Genomic DNA, 19,185 nt, shown 5'->3' with positions numbered 1-19,185 from the left:
TTGATATATACCTGTTTAATCTCCCACTTTTCAAGGTCAGTTATCTTGGCGAGCCGTTTGCGTTCTGTTGGGTTTTCCTCTACTTCCAGCACGCTGGCTTCAACAGGGCGGTCAGGGTTCCTCATGGCTCGTCTCCAGCTCCAGGGTCCAGGTTCCGTCTCCGGTTGGGGTTCAGGTCCTCCCCTGTCTCCTGGTCCACATCCTGGCAGCATTTGAGAAACCAGTTATTTTACTGAACGTAAGTGATATGCATGCATTAGTTTAACACGTTAAACAAATATATTTGTAATGCACTGTAACCAGCAGGTTGCTGTTTTCACTATGCTACATTTAGTTTCCTTCCTTTTTATTTTTTAAGTGCACAAGCTTGTTGCTTGCTCTCGCCCACTGCTTGCATTCTTTTGCTAATATTCTTGTTTTTGTTTCTGCTAGCAGCTTAATGACTTTACTGAACTACTATCTTTAATCTGATGTTGAATGTGTGGTTGTTGTTGGTGATGTTACCTTCCATGTTGGCAACCCACAGAAAAAAAGAGACTAAAGAACTGTGCTGAGTTCTTGATTATTATGGACTGACTCAGCATGTGACAGAGCCCACACACATAAGGAGCACACTCTGGACTTAAACATCTCTCAGGATCTGAATATTTCCAAGGTTATGGTGACTGACGTTGCTCCCGCTGATCATTCCTGTGTTTTCTTTGAAAGTGCTATCTCCGTGCACATGAACGTTCAAACAGAGGTATTCACAAAACGCCGTATCACTGAAAACACAAGTGAAATATTTATTTAGGCTTTCTCTTCCACACCTGCCCTCTCGTGGGACTCAGTCAATGAGCTTGTAGATCATTTCAATTCAAAGATTACAAAAGGTCACTGATGCCATTGCACCCTCTAAGGTGAAGGCGATCTCTGGTAAGAGAAGATCTCCATGGAGAGATGCCACACTGGGAAGAATTAAAAAGAAAGTGTTGAAAAACTGAAGGCTGGTGGTGGAAAAACATATCTCCAGGTTCATAAGGACATCTATAATTCGCATTTATGATTTAGAACTGAGAAATCTGACATCATTGCCAAAAACAACTATCCTAACTGTTCTAACAATCCTCCTGTGTCAGTAGCTTCTAAACCTCCTAAATTCCTCCTTCTTCACTGAAAACATTTTAAAAATTAGACAGGCAGTCACTACCTCCAAATCAGGTACAGGATATGCGTTATCCTTGTGTCCACAAATCAATTCAAAAAGCATGACACAATTTGATCCCATCAGTCAAAAAAAACCTTATACAACATCTGAAATCCTCCTGCTGCTGCCTTCAACTTCTGCCAAGGCTTTTTCAAAAATACTTCTAATTTCATGGCCTCAGATTTTCTACAAATTTTAAACACTTCTCTTCTCTCGGGTTTCTTCTCACATGCCCTGAAAACTGCAGTCATCAAACCACTCTTAAAAAAGAACAATCTAGACAAGTCACTAATTAGCAATTATAGACCCATATCAAACCTCCTGTTTTTAAGTAACAATAATTAGAAAATCTATTCTGCTGAGCAACTTATTGGCACTAAACAACTGTTTTGATGTCTTCCAGTAAGGATTTCAATCACACCACAGCACTGAGACTGCTTATTAAGGTCTTCAGTGATATCCATTTAAACAGAGAGTGGCAGATTTTCAGTCATGGTATTACTGGATCTCAGTGCTGCATTTGAAACAGTCTACCACATCATATTACTAGACTTACTGGAAAACTGGTTGGGACTTTCTGGCACAGTACAAATTTACATAACCATTTGGAGCCATGGAAGAACGATTAAACGTCAGCAATCTTAAAAACCACAAACCAAGACAGAAATGTTGGTGCAGTCATGGACTGACATGAATTTCAACAGCCACATTAAGATAATTACAAAGTCAGCCTACTATCACCAGAATGGTATATCAAGAATTAAAAAGTCCTGGCCTGTCTCAGCAGGATTTAGAAAAACTTGTCAATGCATTTTTCTTTTGCTGCTGCTTTTTATTAAGACAAATTTGAAGTTAAGATCTTACTTAAACTTTATATTCTATTTAACTCCTTTTTTTACATCTATCACAGCAAATGGATTTCTCTCGCTTCCTTACGGTGTTGTGTTCAACCCAACTTTTCTTCCACCACTTTATACATGACTCACCTTCATGCTAAGGCTGGCTTTGGTTCCAGTGAATGACAGCACTTTGATCTTCACCTTTTGGCCTTTGGTCACCACATCAGCCACATTGGCTATACGTCCTTCTTTGCGCAACTCTGAGATGTGCACCAGGCCTTCCCAGCGTTTTCTGCAGACAATGACAGTTATACACTACAGGTCAGTATTAGGGTGCAAACCCCAAAAGAACATTATAGGCAGACACTCGCCAAAACCAATCTGAATGCAACATAACATGCGAGGAAAAACAAAAACACGATCTGAATTAATCTAAATTTATTAGAAACACTAAAATCTACATTATAAGAAGTAGGCTACAAGACAAACAAGCACACTGAAATCCTAAAAAACTAAATATTAAAATAGATTTTGTCTTACTGTATTGCTGTGCAGGACAGTAAAGATGCCATTTATCTTACTAACCTGAGGCCCTCTAGTTGCACAAAACAGCCAAACTGCATAATACTGCTGATTTTGCCATTGTAGATGTCGCCCACAACAGGCTCTTCTGGCGGAGGCCGATCCACAAGTCTATCATTCCAGCGATTAGAGTCTTTGTCATCCTTGTTGTTGTTGTTGTTGTCATCGTCTCTGTGTGGGCTCGGTGGACGGTCACTCCAGCGAGACACCCGTTTCCTTCTGCGCTTGGGGTTCGTTTGTCCGTCACGATCTCTTGATCTGGAGCGAGAACGACTTCGCTTACGTCCGCCTTCTCTGTCTGTGTCTCGACCTCCTTCTCTGTGCAAAGGCTCGGCTGACCTGAGAAAAACAGAAGTCCAATTTTTACTCCCAGTGAGAGCCGCTTCTTTTCCAGGCAGGTATCCACTTTTAGGACAAAACCCTTTTTTAAATTACCCATTATCAGAGCTTTCCCACAGAAGTTAGGCATGAGCATCTCCAGCTCCTTCATGGCTGCTGCAGCGACTTGCTCATCATCTTTATCTGTGTGGCATGGTGGAATCTGAAGGAGAGGTAAAAATTTGTGACAATATATCCACAACCTCATGAAGTTTACAAACTGCAGTAGCTCCTGAAATGTGCTATTCTTGCCATTGCTGATTTTCCCACTGACAAAGAGACTTTAGAGGCTTCCCGGAAGTTACAAAAGGTTTAAATAAAAAAGAAAGAAGAAGAAACTGTCATTAAATGAGCCTTACCATCCACACAGAAGCATCTGGTTTACATAAGGCAGGGTATTTCTTTTTCATCTTGTCCTTCTCACTCTTTGTCTTGGCCTCTGGCTGATGAGCTGTCATACACAATAGAGAACAGATTATTTGACAATAGTCCTGTAAACCTAAGGTATTAAAATATATTAAAAGGTCCCTGTACCTTCACTTGTTGACGGTATGGCTCGCATCCTCTGAATGAGTCTAAGCAAATTACCAATGAGGGTATCCTGAAAAAATAAATGGGTTTAGTGAGAAAACACAATGCAGCAGCAGCAGCAGCAACAAAGAAAATGTGTTTGTTTAGTTGCAGGCTTACTGTAAAATCTGCTCCATTTTCAGACAGAACTGCTTTGAATTCCTCAAATGTTGGGTGTTTTTCTGCCAGACTGATTATGAATTCAGCTGCAAAACAGCAACTGGTGTTTAACGTTAACCATCCACGCACTTTGAGACACTGGTACAGTCAACATTATATCATGCCTGTTTCTTATCAACGTGAATGAGAAAACAATGCTGCCATGCAACGTAACGTTACCCAGATCTTTCTCGCTTATTCCCAGATGATTCTCCAGCTCCGTGCACACCTTTGACACCAAAGATAAATATTCAAGACGTTTAATTTCGTCTGAAGTAGCCATTTCTCTTGTTTATTTTGACCTGACCAGGAAGCGGTTGTACTTCTTTAGTTTGAGCTCCAGCGACGTGTTTCAGCGCTGCTGCCCCCTAACGGCCAACACGCAGATACAACTGTTCACACATTAAAACCACTCAAGTTCGTCCAAAGACACTAATATTGTACTCCACGACATGCATTTCATGGCTACAGTAACTTTTACATACAAAACATTTATTCTCCTTCAAACAGCTGCAACATTAATATGATGCTTATGCATGAATGAATCAGCATAAACAATTTAAACAGGGAGATATTTCCATATAGTAAGGGCTTTTAGTTTTGACATGTTGAGTATTTTGTGTCACATTACTATTTTTATTTAAGCAAGGTTTCTGCATTCTTCCTCAAATTATATATATTGTGGCTAGATTTGAACAGAGTACAAGCTCAAATGGACATGCGCGCCATAAAGTTGCTCACTTTTGGATTGGATTTCATCAGTTTGGGCACTTGCATTGCAATCTGTTTTTTGGGGGGTCTGGTCCATTTTTCATCTGTTTGGAGCAGGTACCGGAGACATTGGTTTATTGGTACTATTTTTATGTGAACCAGACAAGCAACCATAACACAATGCTATGACTGCAGTAGGCAGTTATACTAGTTTCATATTTTACTATATCCATAGACAATCTTACGATTTAACATATTATATAAACATTCAAACCTATTGGTCTGGTTTAAAAGTATTTTAGAAATGTTCCCATTCAAATGTATGTATGTATGTGTGTGTGTGCGAGCTACATCACCACAATCTCTCTCTCAGAACAATAAAGTATAGTAGCCTCTGTATCTACTAAAAGTTCACAACAAAATCACAGGCTTAAGAAAATTTAGCATTTAATGAAGACACATTTTCATAGTTCCACTAGCAAGTATAGCAAAGCAACAGTCTCAAATACAGACACATACAGTCCCAGTTATAGTACAAACTCTAACATACGTTATATGCTGTTCCATTCTTATGGTCTGACACCATAGTATGAACGACTGAAACATACAGGCCCATTTCGATTCAATCAAGTCCTTATTTGGCATAACATTATGCTATTGTAATTTACAGAGTCAAAATAAATAGTCCACTGTGCTGCAGAATCTCCTCAAAGATCTTCTTTAAAACTACAGTCTCGAGGGACAGATATGGAAGTTTGCTTTTTGTTTTTGTATTAGTGAATGAAAAGTAATGCTCCAGGTTTTCTAAAATAATGACACTAAAATTTCCACCTAAACTCAAACAGACGAATTTAGGATCAGCTGTGGGGAAATGTATAAATGTTTACATGTTTCAAAAGGAGTGATGATAAAACCTTTAACCACCAGAATGTGATCACATGTCCAGTGCTGATACAGGACAATGCATTCAACTTCATCACTGTCAAAGCCTTTCCGTTTTGCATTTGTGACGTCACACATATCAACGCCGTCTGAAGGCACGAGAGATTCTCCATGCGTTGGGTTCCTCGTAACGGTTGTACAGAGGCTCGAGGCGCTGTTGTTTCTTCTGCTTGCTGAGGCGTGTGGGGTCGGACACTTTGAAGAAAGCAGGTGAAAACTCCACCAGCCATCGAGGGTCGATGGTAGTCACCTCCCGCATGTACTCCTTGGTAGTCAGCACCAATTCGTGGTAAACAACCCTGTGGATAAGAGAAATGAATTATTATAAAAAAGGGCCTTTATTTCTTCTTTGAATGCTAAAAAGGTTGAGCTGAGGTGCTGTCGTACCACTCAGGCTGGCGATTGAAGAGAGCACTGGAGGGGTGGATGTATACAACTTGCTGGTCTATAAGGGTGCGGTAGCCCTCTTGAGGATCCTTTTTGGCAGCATTACGAAAGAAGCCACTGCAGATTGCTTTCTGGACCCGTACTGTGGCTTTGCCACAAGACACCACATCCAGTTTATGCCTGAAGAGAAGCAAGCATGTTGAAGGTTCATGAGAAACCAGAAAGATATGATCATTATTTCATGCGTTGTGATTCTGCTATTTGGTCATCTTGACAATTATACCTGTCCATGATCCCCAGCATCTGTTTGCGGATGTCTTGGGCTCTGCGCAGGGAGCGAGCCTGAATGAAGTTCTCATAACACCAGGGGTTGGAGAACTTGTTGTTCTTCCAGGAGTTGTAGACAGCCAGCAGCGTAAGGTGATCACCCTCTGGTTGGTGAAACTTTGCCTTCTTCTGGTCAGCCAAAGCCTGCTTGTCCTTTAACACAAGAAAAAGAAATATACAAATGGGAAAATGAAGAACAATCAAGGCACCGTATGGATCTTTACACAGGGGAATTAAGATCAGATGATGAGTGGACAAACTGTCACGAGTTGATGAATAAACTCAAGTAGAATTCTAAGAAGCAAAGAAAGGGATTATTTATTTTAATTTTTTGTTAAAATGTTTTTTCCGCAAACAAATATATATGCTAACCCATCTGTATTTTCTTTTATAATAAACCATAAGTTATTTTTACATTATGTATACACAGAGCAAAACTCATTCATGTAAATATCTCTTTATTATTAGTTCCCATGGACTGTGACAAGCACTGCTATGTTGTATCCCTAATCCACAAAAATGAAAAACAGTCCACTCACAAGATGTCTATGAAGATTCTCAGTCATCCAGGTCATAGTTATCCAACGAAGGTTAAAATGAAGGGCAACTGGACTTGGTTGAAGCTACTGGAAGACGTTTCGTCCCTTATCCAAAGGACTTCTTCAGTTCTGAACTGAAGAAGTCCTTTGGATAAGGGACGAAACGTCTTCCAGTAGCTTCAACCAAGTCCAGTTGCCCTTCATTTTAACCTTCGTTGGATAGTCCACTCACAAATACATACTTTTAATTCATACTGAATATAAAGTGTAGTGGGGGGCATACCTTAGGTCTGTAGAAGACGTTCTGCACAGACAGCATTGACACGATGGTGAGCATCTCTTCACTGCAGCCCAGATGGACAGACATGATCAACATCTTACACAGCATTGGCTCCAGAGGAAACTCAGCCATCTACAAGACAGATAATTGTAGAGATACTTAAAAAAAAGACGACAAGGGGGAAGTGAAAGGCATTATAAAAAAAACAAAGTAACCACACAGTGACACATCATGAAATGTGATCTGATTTATTCTCTTCCTCTTTACAGATGAGGAAAACCACCAAGTAAAAGCACTCCTCACCCTTCTACCCAGCCGTGTGAGTAAACCTTCATCATCCAGAGCTCCCAGAGTGTAGAGCTGCTCCATGGCTGTGATCAGAGTCTCCATGGGAGGAGCGTCCATGAAGTCAAAAGACAGGAGGTCATTGATGCCCATTGCCTAGTGGACGAAACATAAATTAGGGAAAAAGTGACACCAATGTAGTATGTTTTTTTTTTTTATGAAAACCTAAACTGAAGACCGCAAAAGTTTAGCTGCAACTTTTTTTGTTTTACTATACTCAAATGTTGCTGCATTGCAAACTTTTATACAAGAGATTAATCTTAAAACTGTAATTGCTTATTTTATCTAAATGATAAGTGGCATTATACTAGAACCTTATTTTGAAAACAAATTCCTGTATACACATTGTCTGTGACTTCACTTAAGTACACTCCATGTCTCACGCGGCCATAAAATCTACTGTGAATACATACCCGCTCCATTCCTTTGATATCCAAGCTGCGTTTGTACCTGCTGCTCACCTCAATAGCAAAAGATGACATGTACAATAGTAACATGTTGGCTGCTAAGTGGCTGTTTACCTTCAGAGAGAGCACAGTGCTGGCCAAGTTGGTTCTCTGGATCTCTGGCACGTTGGTTGTCAACATCTCGTCTCTGTAGGCTCTCTCCGTGTAGAGCCTGTAACACTTCCCTGGGCCTGTTCTGCCGGCTCGCCCTGCCCTCTGCTTGGCCTGGGCCTGAAATTGAATTGCTTCCAATTAAACATGCTAAATATAAAAGGTAACATTTGGTATTCTTCTTCTGCAATATCAAGCACATAACAATATTATACCTGTGAGATGGGAGTCACCACCAGCTGGTCGATGCCAGTCTTAGAGTTGTAGACTTTTTGCTTGACAAAACCAGGGTCCACTACGTAATAGATTCCATCAATGGTCAGAGATGTCTCTGCAATATTTGTGGCAATGACCACCTAGGGGGAAAATAAAAATATTTCACATTTGCTCCAAACATATATAAATTAAGATTGTTTTTTGTGCCATGATCACTGCCTATTAAACTCAGCCTGGGCCTACTCTTGTTAATTTTACCACCATACACAGAGACTGAATAGTTTGCAGGACATTTCATACAAAAAAAAAGGAGACCGTTTATATCAGTAATGCAGAAAGATAGCCAAGATAGCAATGAAATCATTTCCAGAACTAGCATATTTTTTGGACTACCATGCATTAAACATAGACCATAAACACATACAGGCCATTTTACAATGCAATGGAATAGATACGTCTATTTTCCAATATGTTTGGGAGATGTTAAATGTGGGGACCTTTCTGCTTCCTGGGGGTGCAGGGTCAAATATCCTGGTCTGCATCTCACTGGGCAGAGCAGAATAAACTGGCAGAATAATCAGTTCAGGAACATCAGGCCCCAGTGACTTCATTCTCTCATACAGGATCTCGCAGGCGGTGTCGATCTCTTCCTGTCCAGTTAGAAACACCAGGACGTCCCCTGGACAGAGATTTGGAAAGAGAGTTTAACATGGACTGATGTTAGAGTCTACTGGTGAAAAGAACACCTGTGTGTTTAAGATTTTAAAAATCATACCTGGAGGTTCAGTCAGATGAATCTGCATGACTGTGATGAGACTGGCATCCAGGTAGTCTGTCTCAGGTTCTTTGGTGTAGAGAACCTCAACCGGATAAGTTCTTCCAGGGATGGTGAAGATGGGTGCTTCATAGAAATACTGAGAGAACTTCACAGCATCCAGTGTAGCTGATGTTACAATCAGCTTCATGTCTGTGCGTTTCTGCACAGTCTGAGACAGACAAAAAAAAAAATACTCAGCGTTTCCTTTTTTTAAATTAATTTTTTTCCCCCCCAAAACATATGAATACACAGCTCTCTGCGCTTCTTGCTTACCTTCTTGAGCAAACCAAAGAGAACATCAGTGTGTATGGTCCTCTCGTGAGCTTCATCCAACATGATAATGGCGTACTGGCCCAATTCAGAGTCGATCAGGCACTCTCTCAACAGCATACCGTCTGTCATGTACTTGATCACCGTCTCTGGGCTGGTGCAGTCCTCGAAACGGATGGTGTAACCCACCTGGACAAAAAAATTATATTAGCCCTCTAGAGATTAAACTAAGTTATAATAATCTTGATCTATAATCTTACTAATACCATCAGATGGGAACACAGTAAAGGACAAATCACTCACCTCTTGTCCTAGACAGCAACCATACTCCTCAGACACTCTCTTGGCCACTGACATGGCGGCCACACGACGGGGCTGCGTACAGCCAATCTTCCCCCTGGTGGTGTAGCCTGCCTCCGCCAGGTACTGAGTGATCTGCGTGGTCTTACCAGACCCTGTCTCTCCGATCACAATCAGGATCTGGTTGTCATGTACAGCCTGTGACAGATTAGCAGAGAGAAAATGTTATAAGCTGGCCCTTGAATGGAAGCTATTCCCCATTTTGCATTTAATCATAGTTTAATGGAATACAGCTACAAAAAGGTAAAGTAAATATCAACGTAAGAATGATGCTGCAGATGCGACCATCTGTGTTGTGGCAATGGTACTGAATTTCTCTTTAGCGACATTTCTGTAGGGGTTGTTTGATATTCGACATTGTCAGCATTAGAAGAAAAAAAATCTGCTCATTTAGATTTGGCAGAAGCATAAATGTACCAAAGCATCAACATCTGCTTATTAAAGGATAATCACATTTTCAATACCACCTAATCAGAATCAAAAATAAACTCCATTGATGCTTTGCATCCAACTAAATTTCTGAAACTCTTTGGGTTTTGTTTTTAACTGACAAACCTGAATGAGCTGCTCCTTCAGCTTGTAGATGGGCAGGCTCTCCCTCTGTTCCAAGATGGAGAGCTGGGTCTTCTTTCCATAGGAAGCCTTGTTGCCTCCAAAAGCATGCTTCTTCCACTCTGGGATGTCATTGGGCATCATGCCAATGCCTCTCATGTTGGCAGCAATCTGCCTACCATCAGCTGTGAAAGAGCAGTAGAAGTGTGCTTGATAATGAAGAAAAATGCATCTTTTCTTAACACTTTAACTAAAAACTCATCGCATCAATGGGTCACTGTCACATCTGCCAATTAAGGGGGTGATAATGCCCAATGGGGAAACTCTCTAGACCATGAAGCACACTTAACCATGGCAAGACTATTCCATCTGGCCAGATATCGGGCAGCAGGAAGACAGATAACCATCTCCAGTACTGGAAAACCAGAGGAGTGCTGTCTGCCGTCATGAAGCTAGTCTCATGTCTGACTCAGACTGGGCTGTGGTTTTAATAAAAAATGCCTATCACACAGATAAAATGGATTCTGATATTTCAAGCTTAAGCACCAAAAGCACATATTAAAAACTCAACTAATATTTATATAAAACCTGAACAGAGATGGTTAATATGATCAATGTGCTCATTTTATTGCTCCACACTGATTCAACCATACTTCAACATCTGTGACTTAGTAATTACTTAATATGCACATCTAATATATTTCTAACCGTCTGGCAGCGGGTCGACCCAGTGTTTATTCAGCCCCATGGGGATGGAGTCCATCTCTGCCTCTCGTGCAGCCTGCTTAAGCTCTCGTCTCTCCTTAGCCAGGGCGCTCTGCATCATGGCCGCTTGAGACAGAGAGCCATCTGGATTCTATGTACAGAGGGAAACACAGGATTATGTCACTTAAAATGTAAATTTTTCTTCAAGCTATAGAGGCTGTTTATAATTACATTCACTGAAAATGTGTGTTAAACATCAATTAAACATATATAGTAATAACATCTTCTCTAAGAATAATTTTTCTACTAAACATTTCAAATTGTTCACTAAGTGTCAAAATTCTAAACTACACAGACTATTTCAAGTGAGTTCTCATGTTGTCTTAGCATGATACCGTACCTTGACAATCTTGACAGGGCTCATGTCCATGCTTTGTTTGGTGTGTCCCCTCAGGAACGGGGGTTCTTCTTCAACCAGCTCAATTTCCAAATCTTCATCTGAATAGCAGTGAACAAGAGCAGTGAACAAGATCAATGGGAGTAAGCAGTTCCCTCTAATTCACATTTCATAAAAATGTAGGACTAGGAGTCTACAGCCACGCATGGTGCTTTGAGCTAAAAGCTAATCTTTAGCCGGTATAACGTTCACTGGCTCCACTTAGTGTAAGAATGTTAACATTTGCTAATTAGCATGGAACACAAAGTACAGCTAAAGCGTGATTTATACTCCTGCGTCGGTCTAGATGCGTAGCCTATGGCGTACTACGCACATAGCCATGCATTTATACTACTATATTAAAAGTTAAGGGTTCACTAAAGTTATTACAGTTCAACCTCTGTAACATCAATGTCTGTACCAAAGTTTTTGGAAATCAATATAAATATACTTTGTATAGACACAAAAAAACAAACAAAAAAAAAACAAAAAACGTTTTTTACTGAAGAAACACACTAGTAAAAAACGCATTGTGTTTCTGAACTGGTTCTGTGATGGGTGGAAACGAAGGTTACGATATGGTAACCCTAGTTCTATAAGCACAGGCGGAGCCCTCTACTGGACTCTAGGTCACACTTGCGAGCTGGATCCCGAGAAGGAGCATATCCAATAGATAGAAACGCACAAATGGGCACAGTAAGGGCCAAGATGCCATTGTATAGATCTCTTCCACACACACCCAGCTGAAAAAGGGTCGTAGACACTTCCAAGTGGAATGTGCACGCACTGCTAAGGGTGGGTCTGTTCCCGCCCGTGTACAGTTTTGGGAGATTCACTCACAAAGCCAGCAGGCCAGGCTCTTCTTGGACAGGGTTTTACTGACTGCACCATCACTGAAACAAACAGCTGACCAGTGCATCAAATGGGGGCTGTGTGCTCTACATAGGACGTTAGCCTAGTACACATGGACACAACAGATGCACTCTCACCTTCTTGCACCCTAAGTGGGGTAGGGGGTTAGAAAGCATCCAGATTTATTGTCCTGGACCTGAACATGCTCCTTATGTTCTTAAGAACAAAAGGAGGTGTGTTGTCTCAATCCAGCTGCACTGTGGACACCAAAAACCAGCATGCAGCTGGGGTGAACAGACAGGCACACAGCTGTCGCAGGGCTGTTCAAGAAATAGCATTTTCAATGAGGACAGCTCCAGGGGCTCATAAGGTGCAGATATTAGAGCCACCAACACAAGCAGCAAGTCCAATGGAGGCGCAGAGAGACACGACACCGGTTGCTGTCTTCTCACACCCTGCAGAAAGCGCATCACAAGGGAGTGGGTGAAGACTGTTCTGTCACCAAACCCCCCGTGACAGGAGAGATAGCTGCAGTGAGCAGTTCACCCTTTGCTGAAGAAAAAAGGATGCTGAGGCAGTAGGGACACTGCTATTTATACGTCACGCACGTATTGCTAGCGGTGTCCTATTGGTCGGCTACGTGCACGATAAAATTTCAGTCGGCAAGTGCGTGCGTGTGATTGGAGGAGGTAGTACCCATAGAGTCCAGTAGAGGGCGGAGCCTGTGAGAGAGAACAATTCATTTCTTACCCTCTTCATCATCAACTTTAGGAAGGATCCCAGTCTCATCATCAAAATCTGGGAACTCTTCTTTCGACAAGACATTGGCAGCAATCATCTGGGGGCAGACAAAGAGCATGAGTATTTGCATGTGATAAAATACACCTTCACAAAAGGGATTTAGTGTTTTCCTCAAAGATTTAAGCAGTTTTTGTCACCTCGAATGTGTGCACGAATACATACTGTATAGACCCACCTGTTTGATCTCCCACTTCTCTGGGTCAGAAATTTTGGTGAGCCTCTTGCGCTCCAGGGTGTCGTCTTGCTCCAGCTCAGGGGCGTGGCCAAGGTTCAGGTTGCTCGGCCGGTCGGGGTTCCTCATGGAGATCTCCTCCCCTCCGTCTGGGCCCGCATTCCTCCTCCTGTTGGGGTTGAGGTCTTCTCCCGTCTCTTGGTCCACATCCTGGTATAGAAAGGAGGAGAAAATTAGGCCATTTACGTACTTCTTCCCTGAGAAAAGGTCCCATAATGATATACTATCCAAATTTTGCTCATGGGAAAGTCAGAGGCTTAAACGCTAATTTAGTTGATAATGACTCATTGGCTCAAACCACTATCTGCTCTGCTATAAAGGGAACACCTGCTGCTATCAAGATCTCCATTTTCCAACCTCAGTCACACAAAGAATTCTGAAAATCTTCCTTCTAAATTCTGCGCACACGCCAATTAATTTATTCTATTCAGTGCAACTTCACAGATGTGTTTAATAAATTGTTATCTTCTTACCTTCATACTGAGGCTGGTCTTCGAGCCAGTGAATGAGAGCACCTTGACTTTGACTCTTTGGCCTTTGCTTACAAACATCAGCCACGTTGGCCACGCGGCCCTCTCTACGCAGTTCAGAAATGTGGACCAAACCCTCCCATCGTTTCCTACATACAAAAGAACACAACATGATTAACTTTACTAGCAGAATAACAGACAATGCAGTTCATTACTGGTAACTTACAGTGGGTACGGAAAGTATTCAGACCCCTTTAAATTTTTCACTCTTTGTTTCATTGCAGCCATTTTCCAAAAATCAAAAAAGTTCATTTTATTTCTCAGTAATGTACACTCAGCACCCCATCTTGACAGAAAAAAACAGAAATGTAGAAATTTTTGCAAATTTATTAAAAAAGAAAAACTGAAATATCACATGGTCATAAGTATTCAGACCCTTTGCTCAGTATTTAGTAGAAGCACCCTTTTGATCTAATACAGCCATGAGTCGTTTTGGGAAAGATGCAACAAGTTTTTCACATCTGGATTTGGGTATCCTCTGCCATTCCTCCTTGCAGATCCTCTGCAGTTCTGTCAGGTTGGATGGTAAATGTTGGTGGACAGCCATTTTCAGGTCTCTCCAGAGATGCTCAATTGGGTTTAAGTCAGGGCTCTGGCTGGGCCATTCAAGAACAGCCACGGAGTTGTTGTGAAGCCACTCCTTCGTTATTTTAGCGGTGTGCTTAGGGTCATTGTCTTGTTGGAAGGTAAACCTTCGGCCCAGTCTGAGGTCCAGAGCACTCTGGAAAAGGTTTTCGTCCAGGATATCCCTGTACTTGGCCGCATTCATCTTTCCCTCGATTGCAACCAGTCGTCCTGTCCCTGCAGCTGAAAAACACCCCCACAGCATGATGCTGCCACCACCATGCTTCACTGTTGAGACTGTATTGGACAGGTGATGAGCAGTGCCTGGTTTTCTCCACACATACCGCTTAGAATTAAGGCCAAAAAGTTCTATCTTGGTCTCATCAGACCAGAGGATCTTATTTATCACCATCTTGGAGTCCTTCAGGTGTTTTTTAGCAAACTCCATGCGGGCTTTCATGTGTCTTGCACTGAGGAGAGGCTTCCGTCGGGCCACTCTGCCATAAAGCCCCGACTGGTGGATTGCTGCAGTGATGGTTGACTTACTACAACTTTCTCCCATCTCCCGACTGCATCTCTGGAGCTCAGCCACAGTGACCTTTGGGTTCTTCTTTACCTCTCTCACCAAGGCTCTTCTCCCCCGATAGCTCAGTTTGGCCGGACGGCCAGCTCTAGAAAGGGTTCTGGTCGTCCCAAACGTCTTCCATTTGAGGATTATGGAGGCCACTGTGCTCTTAGGAACCTTAAGTGCAGCAGAAATTTTTTTGTAACCTTGGCCAGATCTTTGCCTTGCCACAATTCTGTCTCTGAGCTCTTCAGGCAGTTCCTTTGACCTCATGATTCTCATTTGCTCTGACATGCACTGTGAGCTGTAAGGTCTTATATAGACAGGTGTGTGGCTTTCCTAATCAAGTCCAATCAGTATAATCAAACACAGCTGGACTCAAATGAAGGTGTAGAACCATCTCAAGGATGATCAGAAGAAATAGACAGCACCTGAGTTAAATATGAGTGTCACGGCAAAGGGTCTGAATACTTATGACCATGTGATATTTCAGTTTTTCTTTTTTAATAAATTTGCAAAAATTTCTACATTTCTGTTTTTTTCTGTCAAGATGGGGTGCTGAGTGTACATTACTGAGAAATAAAATGAACTTTTTTGATTTTTGGAAAATGGCTGCAATGAAACAAAGAGTGAAAAATTTAAAGGGGTCAGAATACTTTCCGTACCCACTGTATGTTCCATGTATGCACCATAGGAATCCATATGCAACCTGAGCGCAGACCTGAACCGTTGTATCCAATTTATAGATAATATAACTGATGTTTTTGATTGGGACAAAAAATATAACATTTATAATTCTTCATTGGTAAGCAGTAGGCTAAGCTGCCACCCTAACGTTAGGTTAATGTTGTGTTAATATCACTTTACTGACCTTAATCCCTCCAGCTGAACAAAGCATCCAAACTGCATGATACTGGTGACTTTGCCGTTGTAGATGTCTCCAACAGAAGGCTCCTCTGGTGGAGGGCGGTCCACATGTTTGTCCTTCCAGCGGTCAGAGTCTCTGTCTTGGTCTTTTTTGGGGCTCGGTGAGCGCTCAGTCCAACGGGAAGATTTGTCTCTTCTTTTGCCGCGATCTCTGTCTCTCTCTCTATCTCTGTGCCGATCACGGTCCCTGGAGCGAGACCTGGACCGGGAGTGAGAACGATGCCGTCTCTTCCTGTCCTTCTCCCGATCTCTATCTCGGTCCCGGTCTCTGTGTCTGTCTTTTTCTCTGCTTCTGCTGCGACTTCGGCTGTGGCGTCTGCTCTTTTCTGACCTACAAGTGGGAAAAGTAACCGTCAAAAGCCACCAACATGTAGCTATGACAACTTGTTGGTAGTGATATTTTTGTTTCCTATATGAAACAAAGCAAACATCACTCACATGTAAAATGTCTATTTCATGAAGGCATGCAGAAATGTGACCCGTGTCCTTAGCCAGCTTACCTGCTCTTGCTGCTTTTAGAGTCTGACCCACTGACACTGGGCATAAACATCTCCAGCTCTTTCATGGCATCAGCTGCTACCTTCACATCATCTTCATCTAGCAGCTTCTGAGAAAGTCCATCATACAAACAAATTAGCAGCATAATACAGTTTATTTCAAGGGTTAACACCTTTGATTAGTTTCCAATCAAATTATTTTTGTATAGTATTCACAAAGGCAAATTTCAAGAATAAATTGAACTAAAGGCAGATGCGTTCATGAGTTTTGTAAACATGGCAACTCAGAGGCGAACGCTGCAAGTATACAGTCTATTTCTAACTTTGAAGATGCGCACGCACACGCACACACACACACACACACAGCGAGGTGCGGACTTGTGTGAGCTTCAATGCTACTTAGGGATGCACGTTAATATCAGCACGTAATCAGCCAATAAAGGCTTTAAAATGATCCATCAAAATTAAAAACATGTCTGACAACTCTTCTCCAGAACACCAAGCTTGCCTCTTGTTTTCATGCAATTAAGGCACACTGCGCAAAGTATAGTCAAATGCAGTGGTGGTGCAATCTTTTCGTGTTCAAAGGCAGGCACCCCACCTGACTTGTTAGGGATCACATATTGATTTTCAATGGGTGTGTTCAACCTGGCAATCAAATCACAAGTCATACAATCCCATTTAAGCACAGCATTCTCCTAGTAAGGATGCACTGACAGATTGATTACGAAGAGGAGAGTCAAGACCAGCTTCTCCTATGACAAAATTATTCAAATGTGCAGATTCACAGCTGCTCAAAAATGAATAAACGGCACCACATATATGTAAAGTGTACACATCTTTTTAGCTGTAGATCTGTGATATTAGGGTTAATATGAAAAGCCTAACAAAAACAATCTATCCATCTGTAAAGACCTTGTTTTGCATTAAAAGGCGAGGCAAGTGATTCTAATCTAATACATGTCTTTCTCAAATTCAGTGAATATCTCCTCACGGTCCGACAGCTGTCTGTTCTGTGTGCGCTGAAGAAAAACAAAAAAAAACTGGTGTTTGTACTCAGCCCTGGCTCTGTAAATGGGAAACAGACAAAGTGGATCATTCCCCAATACAAACATTATTCCAGCCACGATTTGTGTGTCTGGTAAGGTTAAATCATTTGCCCAAGGACATTCAACTTTCTAGTTCTCCAAGACATGCTGTTGTTGTGATGTCAGTTATAGTAGCAGGAGAGTTGTGAGTATCGCTGTTTGGAACTGTGGGACATTCTCATCCTCTCTGCATGTTAGCTTTGCAGCAGCAACTGTTGGGCAGTTTTCTAACCCACAATTTAGCTAATGTTTGTTGCTATACTTGCTGTGTTGTTGGGTTTTTTTTTTTTTTTAATTGAGAATCACTTACTTGACCTTTAATGGTAATGGTGGCATTACAAGTCAAACAGACACTACCTACAAATAATAAATTAAAGCCATGTACCTTTGGTGCTGGATCATTTGGTCTACAAAGTGCTGGAAACAGCTCCTTCAACTTCTCCTTTTCTGACTTCGGCTTGACCAAAGGCTCAGAGGCTGAAAATGGACAGTTATTCATAATTATAGTTTTCTTTATTCCCAAAGTAGACATGTATGAGGACACAGCGCATATATATATATATATATAGGACAGCATCCTCTTGTAGACATGTACAGAGATGTAGCAGTTAACCAGTACAATTTTTTTTTTTTTTACATACAAGTAATTATTACACAGAATGTTTGGGCAAAGTGTCTCATAATAAAATATGATTATGCAGCTGTCATTTAACAAAACTCCCAGTTGAAATCTGTTTAACTAAAGTAAATGAATGCTCTGGCAGCTCAGAAGTTACATTAACCTACCTTTACTCGTAGATGCTTTGGATGGAGGTCGCATAGTCTGAATAAGCCTGAGCAAATTACCGATGAGAGAATCCTACAATGAACACAACAAAAAAAAAAAAAATACAATACGGATTAAGGTTAGCTAGCAGTTAACGTTAGAGTTAACAAATTTACGTTTAGCTTATTTCACCATTAACTTACTGTTGATGCGCGTTTAGCGTTGAACTTACTGTGAATTCAGCTCCATTTTGGAGCAAAAGAGCTTTGAATCCGTCAAAGGTTGGTTGTTTTTCGGCGAGGTCGATGACAAATTCAGCTGCGAAGCAAAGAAAAAAAACAAATTGAGCAAAACAACAGTTAAGTTAGGCAGCTAACGTAATGCTAACTCGCACTGTTTAACATTGATGAAGCGTTAAAAAAAATCGGTATTCAAGTTACATCAAGACCGCAAATCTATTTAATAGGTGGCAACAGTCCTAAAAGTACTCAATCTTTTGGAAATACACACCAGTTCACAGCGTTACCACATGAAACTGCAGGTAGCTAACAACAGCTAGTTAGCATAAGCTAGCAAGTTAGCTAGGACTTTCCGTTTAGCGCGGCTGTTCTCGACCACAGAATACACACCTAAATCTTTGTCACTTATTCCCAGATGGTTGTCAAGCTCCGTGCAGACCTTAGACACCAAAGACAAATATTCTAGCTGCGATAGCTCGTCAACTCCGCCGTCTGACATTCTCCACGAGTCTTGTTTTGTTCAGGGAAAGTAAACGCTAGCAGCAGACGTATTGAATGTGGCAAACTTCCGCCTTTATTTCGTACGTGCTTCGCTATTGGTCCGTTTTGGCACCATGACGAAAACACGCAGGGGTTGCCAGTCTTGAGGGACTTCCTCCTACTTGCCGCACGATGGAGCCAAAATTCCTAACAATAAATTAACAACATCGCCACCAGTGATGTGATGACTCCACACTTGACATATCAGTTTGTCGTTTAGGTTTTGGCATCAGGCTGAATTTTACAACAGCATTTCTGAGGTATATCAGTTTAACATAAAGTGAAATAAAGAAATAGCCTACATATTTGTCTCATTATTAGGCTCCTGGTCTTTGTTTTATGAATAGTATAGCTCATGTAAATGTTTAATGCACATTTTAGTAACATCCTACAAAATTGTGCACAACATAAATAATTTAATGGTTT

At 41.4% G+C, this 19,185-nt stretch overlaps 2 protein-coding genes across 2 annotated transcripts; both read right to left on the bottom strand.

Annotated features, from left to right (window-relative positions):
* Window positions 1-116: 116 nt before the first annotated feature.
* LOC119915387 (ATP-dependent RNA helicase DHX8-like) lies at window positions 117-4,050 on the bottom strand. The gene is made up of 8 exons (XM_038734906.1): window positions 3,895-4,050; window positions 3,676-3,761; window positions 3,520-3,586; window positions 3,345-3,436; window positions 3,043-3,148; window positions 2,611-2,946; window positions 2,173-2,317; window positions 117-202 (listed from the first exon to the last, which is right to left on the bottom strand). Exons 1-6 carry the CDS (start codon window positions 3,995-3,997, stop codon window positions 2,621-2,623), a joined length of 780 nt encoding a protein of 259 aa, XP_038590834.1. The 5' UTR covers window positions 3,998-4,050; the 3' UTR covers window positions 117-202; window positions 2,173-2,317; window positions 2,611-2,620.
* An 805-nt stretch (window positions 4,051-4,855) lies between these two features.
* Window positions 4,856-18,718, bottom strand: LOC119915980 (ATP-dependent RNA helicase DHX8-like). The gene is given in 24 exon segments (XM_038735797.1): window positions 4,856-5,666; window positions 5,755-5,934; window positions 6,038-6,234; window positions 6,904-7,032; window positions 7,204-7,341; window positions 7,767-7,922; window positions 8,018-8,158; window positions 8,516-8,697; window positions 8,794-9,004; window positions 9,109-9,294; window positions 9,409-9,603; window positions 10,021-10,202; window positions 10,726-10,873; window positions 11,123-11,220; window positions 12,761-12,848; window positions 12,987-13,193; window positions 13,517-13,588; window positions 13,590-13,662; window positions 15,574-15,960; window positions 16,130-16,236; window positions 17,600-17,691; window positions 18,001-18,073; window positions 18,213-18,298; window positions 18,610-18,718. Coding segments are annotated over 24 exon segments (3,657 nt in total). The 3' UTR covers window positions 4,856-5,446.
* Between the last annotated feature and the right edge of the window lie 467 nt (window positions 18,719-19,185).

Source organism: Micropterus salmoides, unplaced genomic scaffold (assembly GCF_014851395.1).
Source record: "Micropterus salmoides isolate LMB-PRFRI ecotype aquatic unplaced genomic scaffold, ASM1485139v1 Ms_hic_scaffold_21, whole genome shotgun sequence".
NCBI lineage: Eukaryota > Metazoa > Chordata > Actinopteri > Centrarchiformes > Centrarchidae > Micropterus > Micropterus salmoides.
Note: the sequence above shows the minus strand (reverse complement) of the source record. Positions and strands in the feature narration are given on the sequence as shown.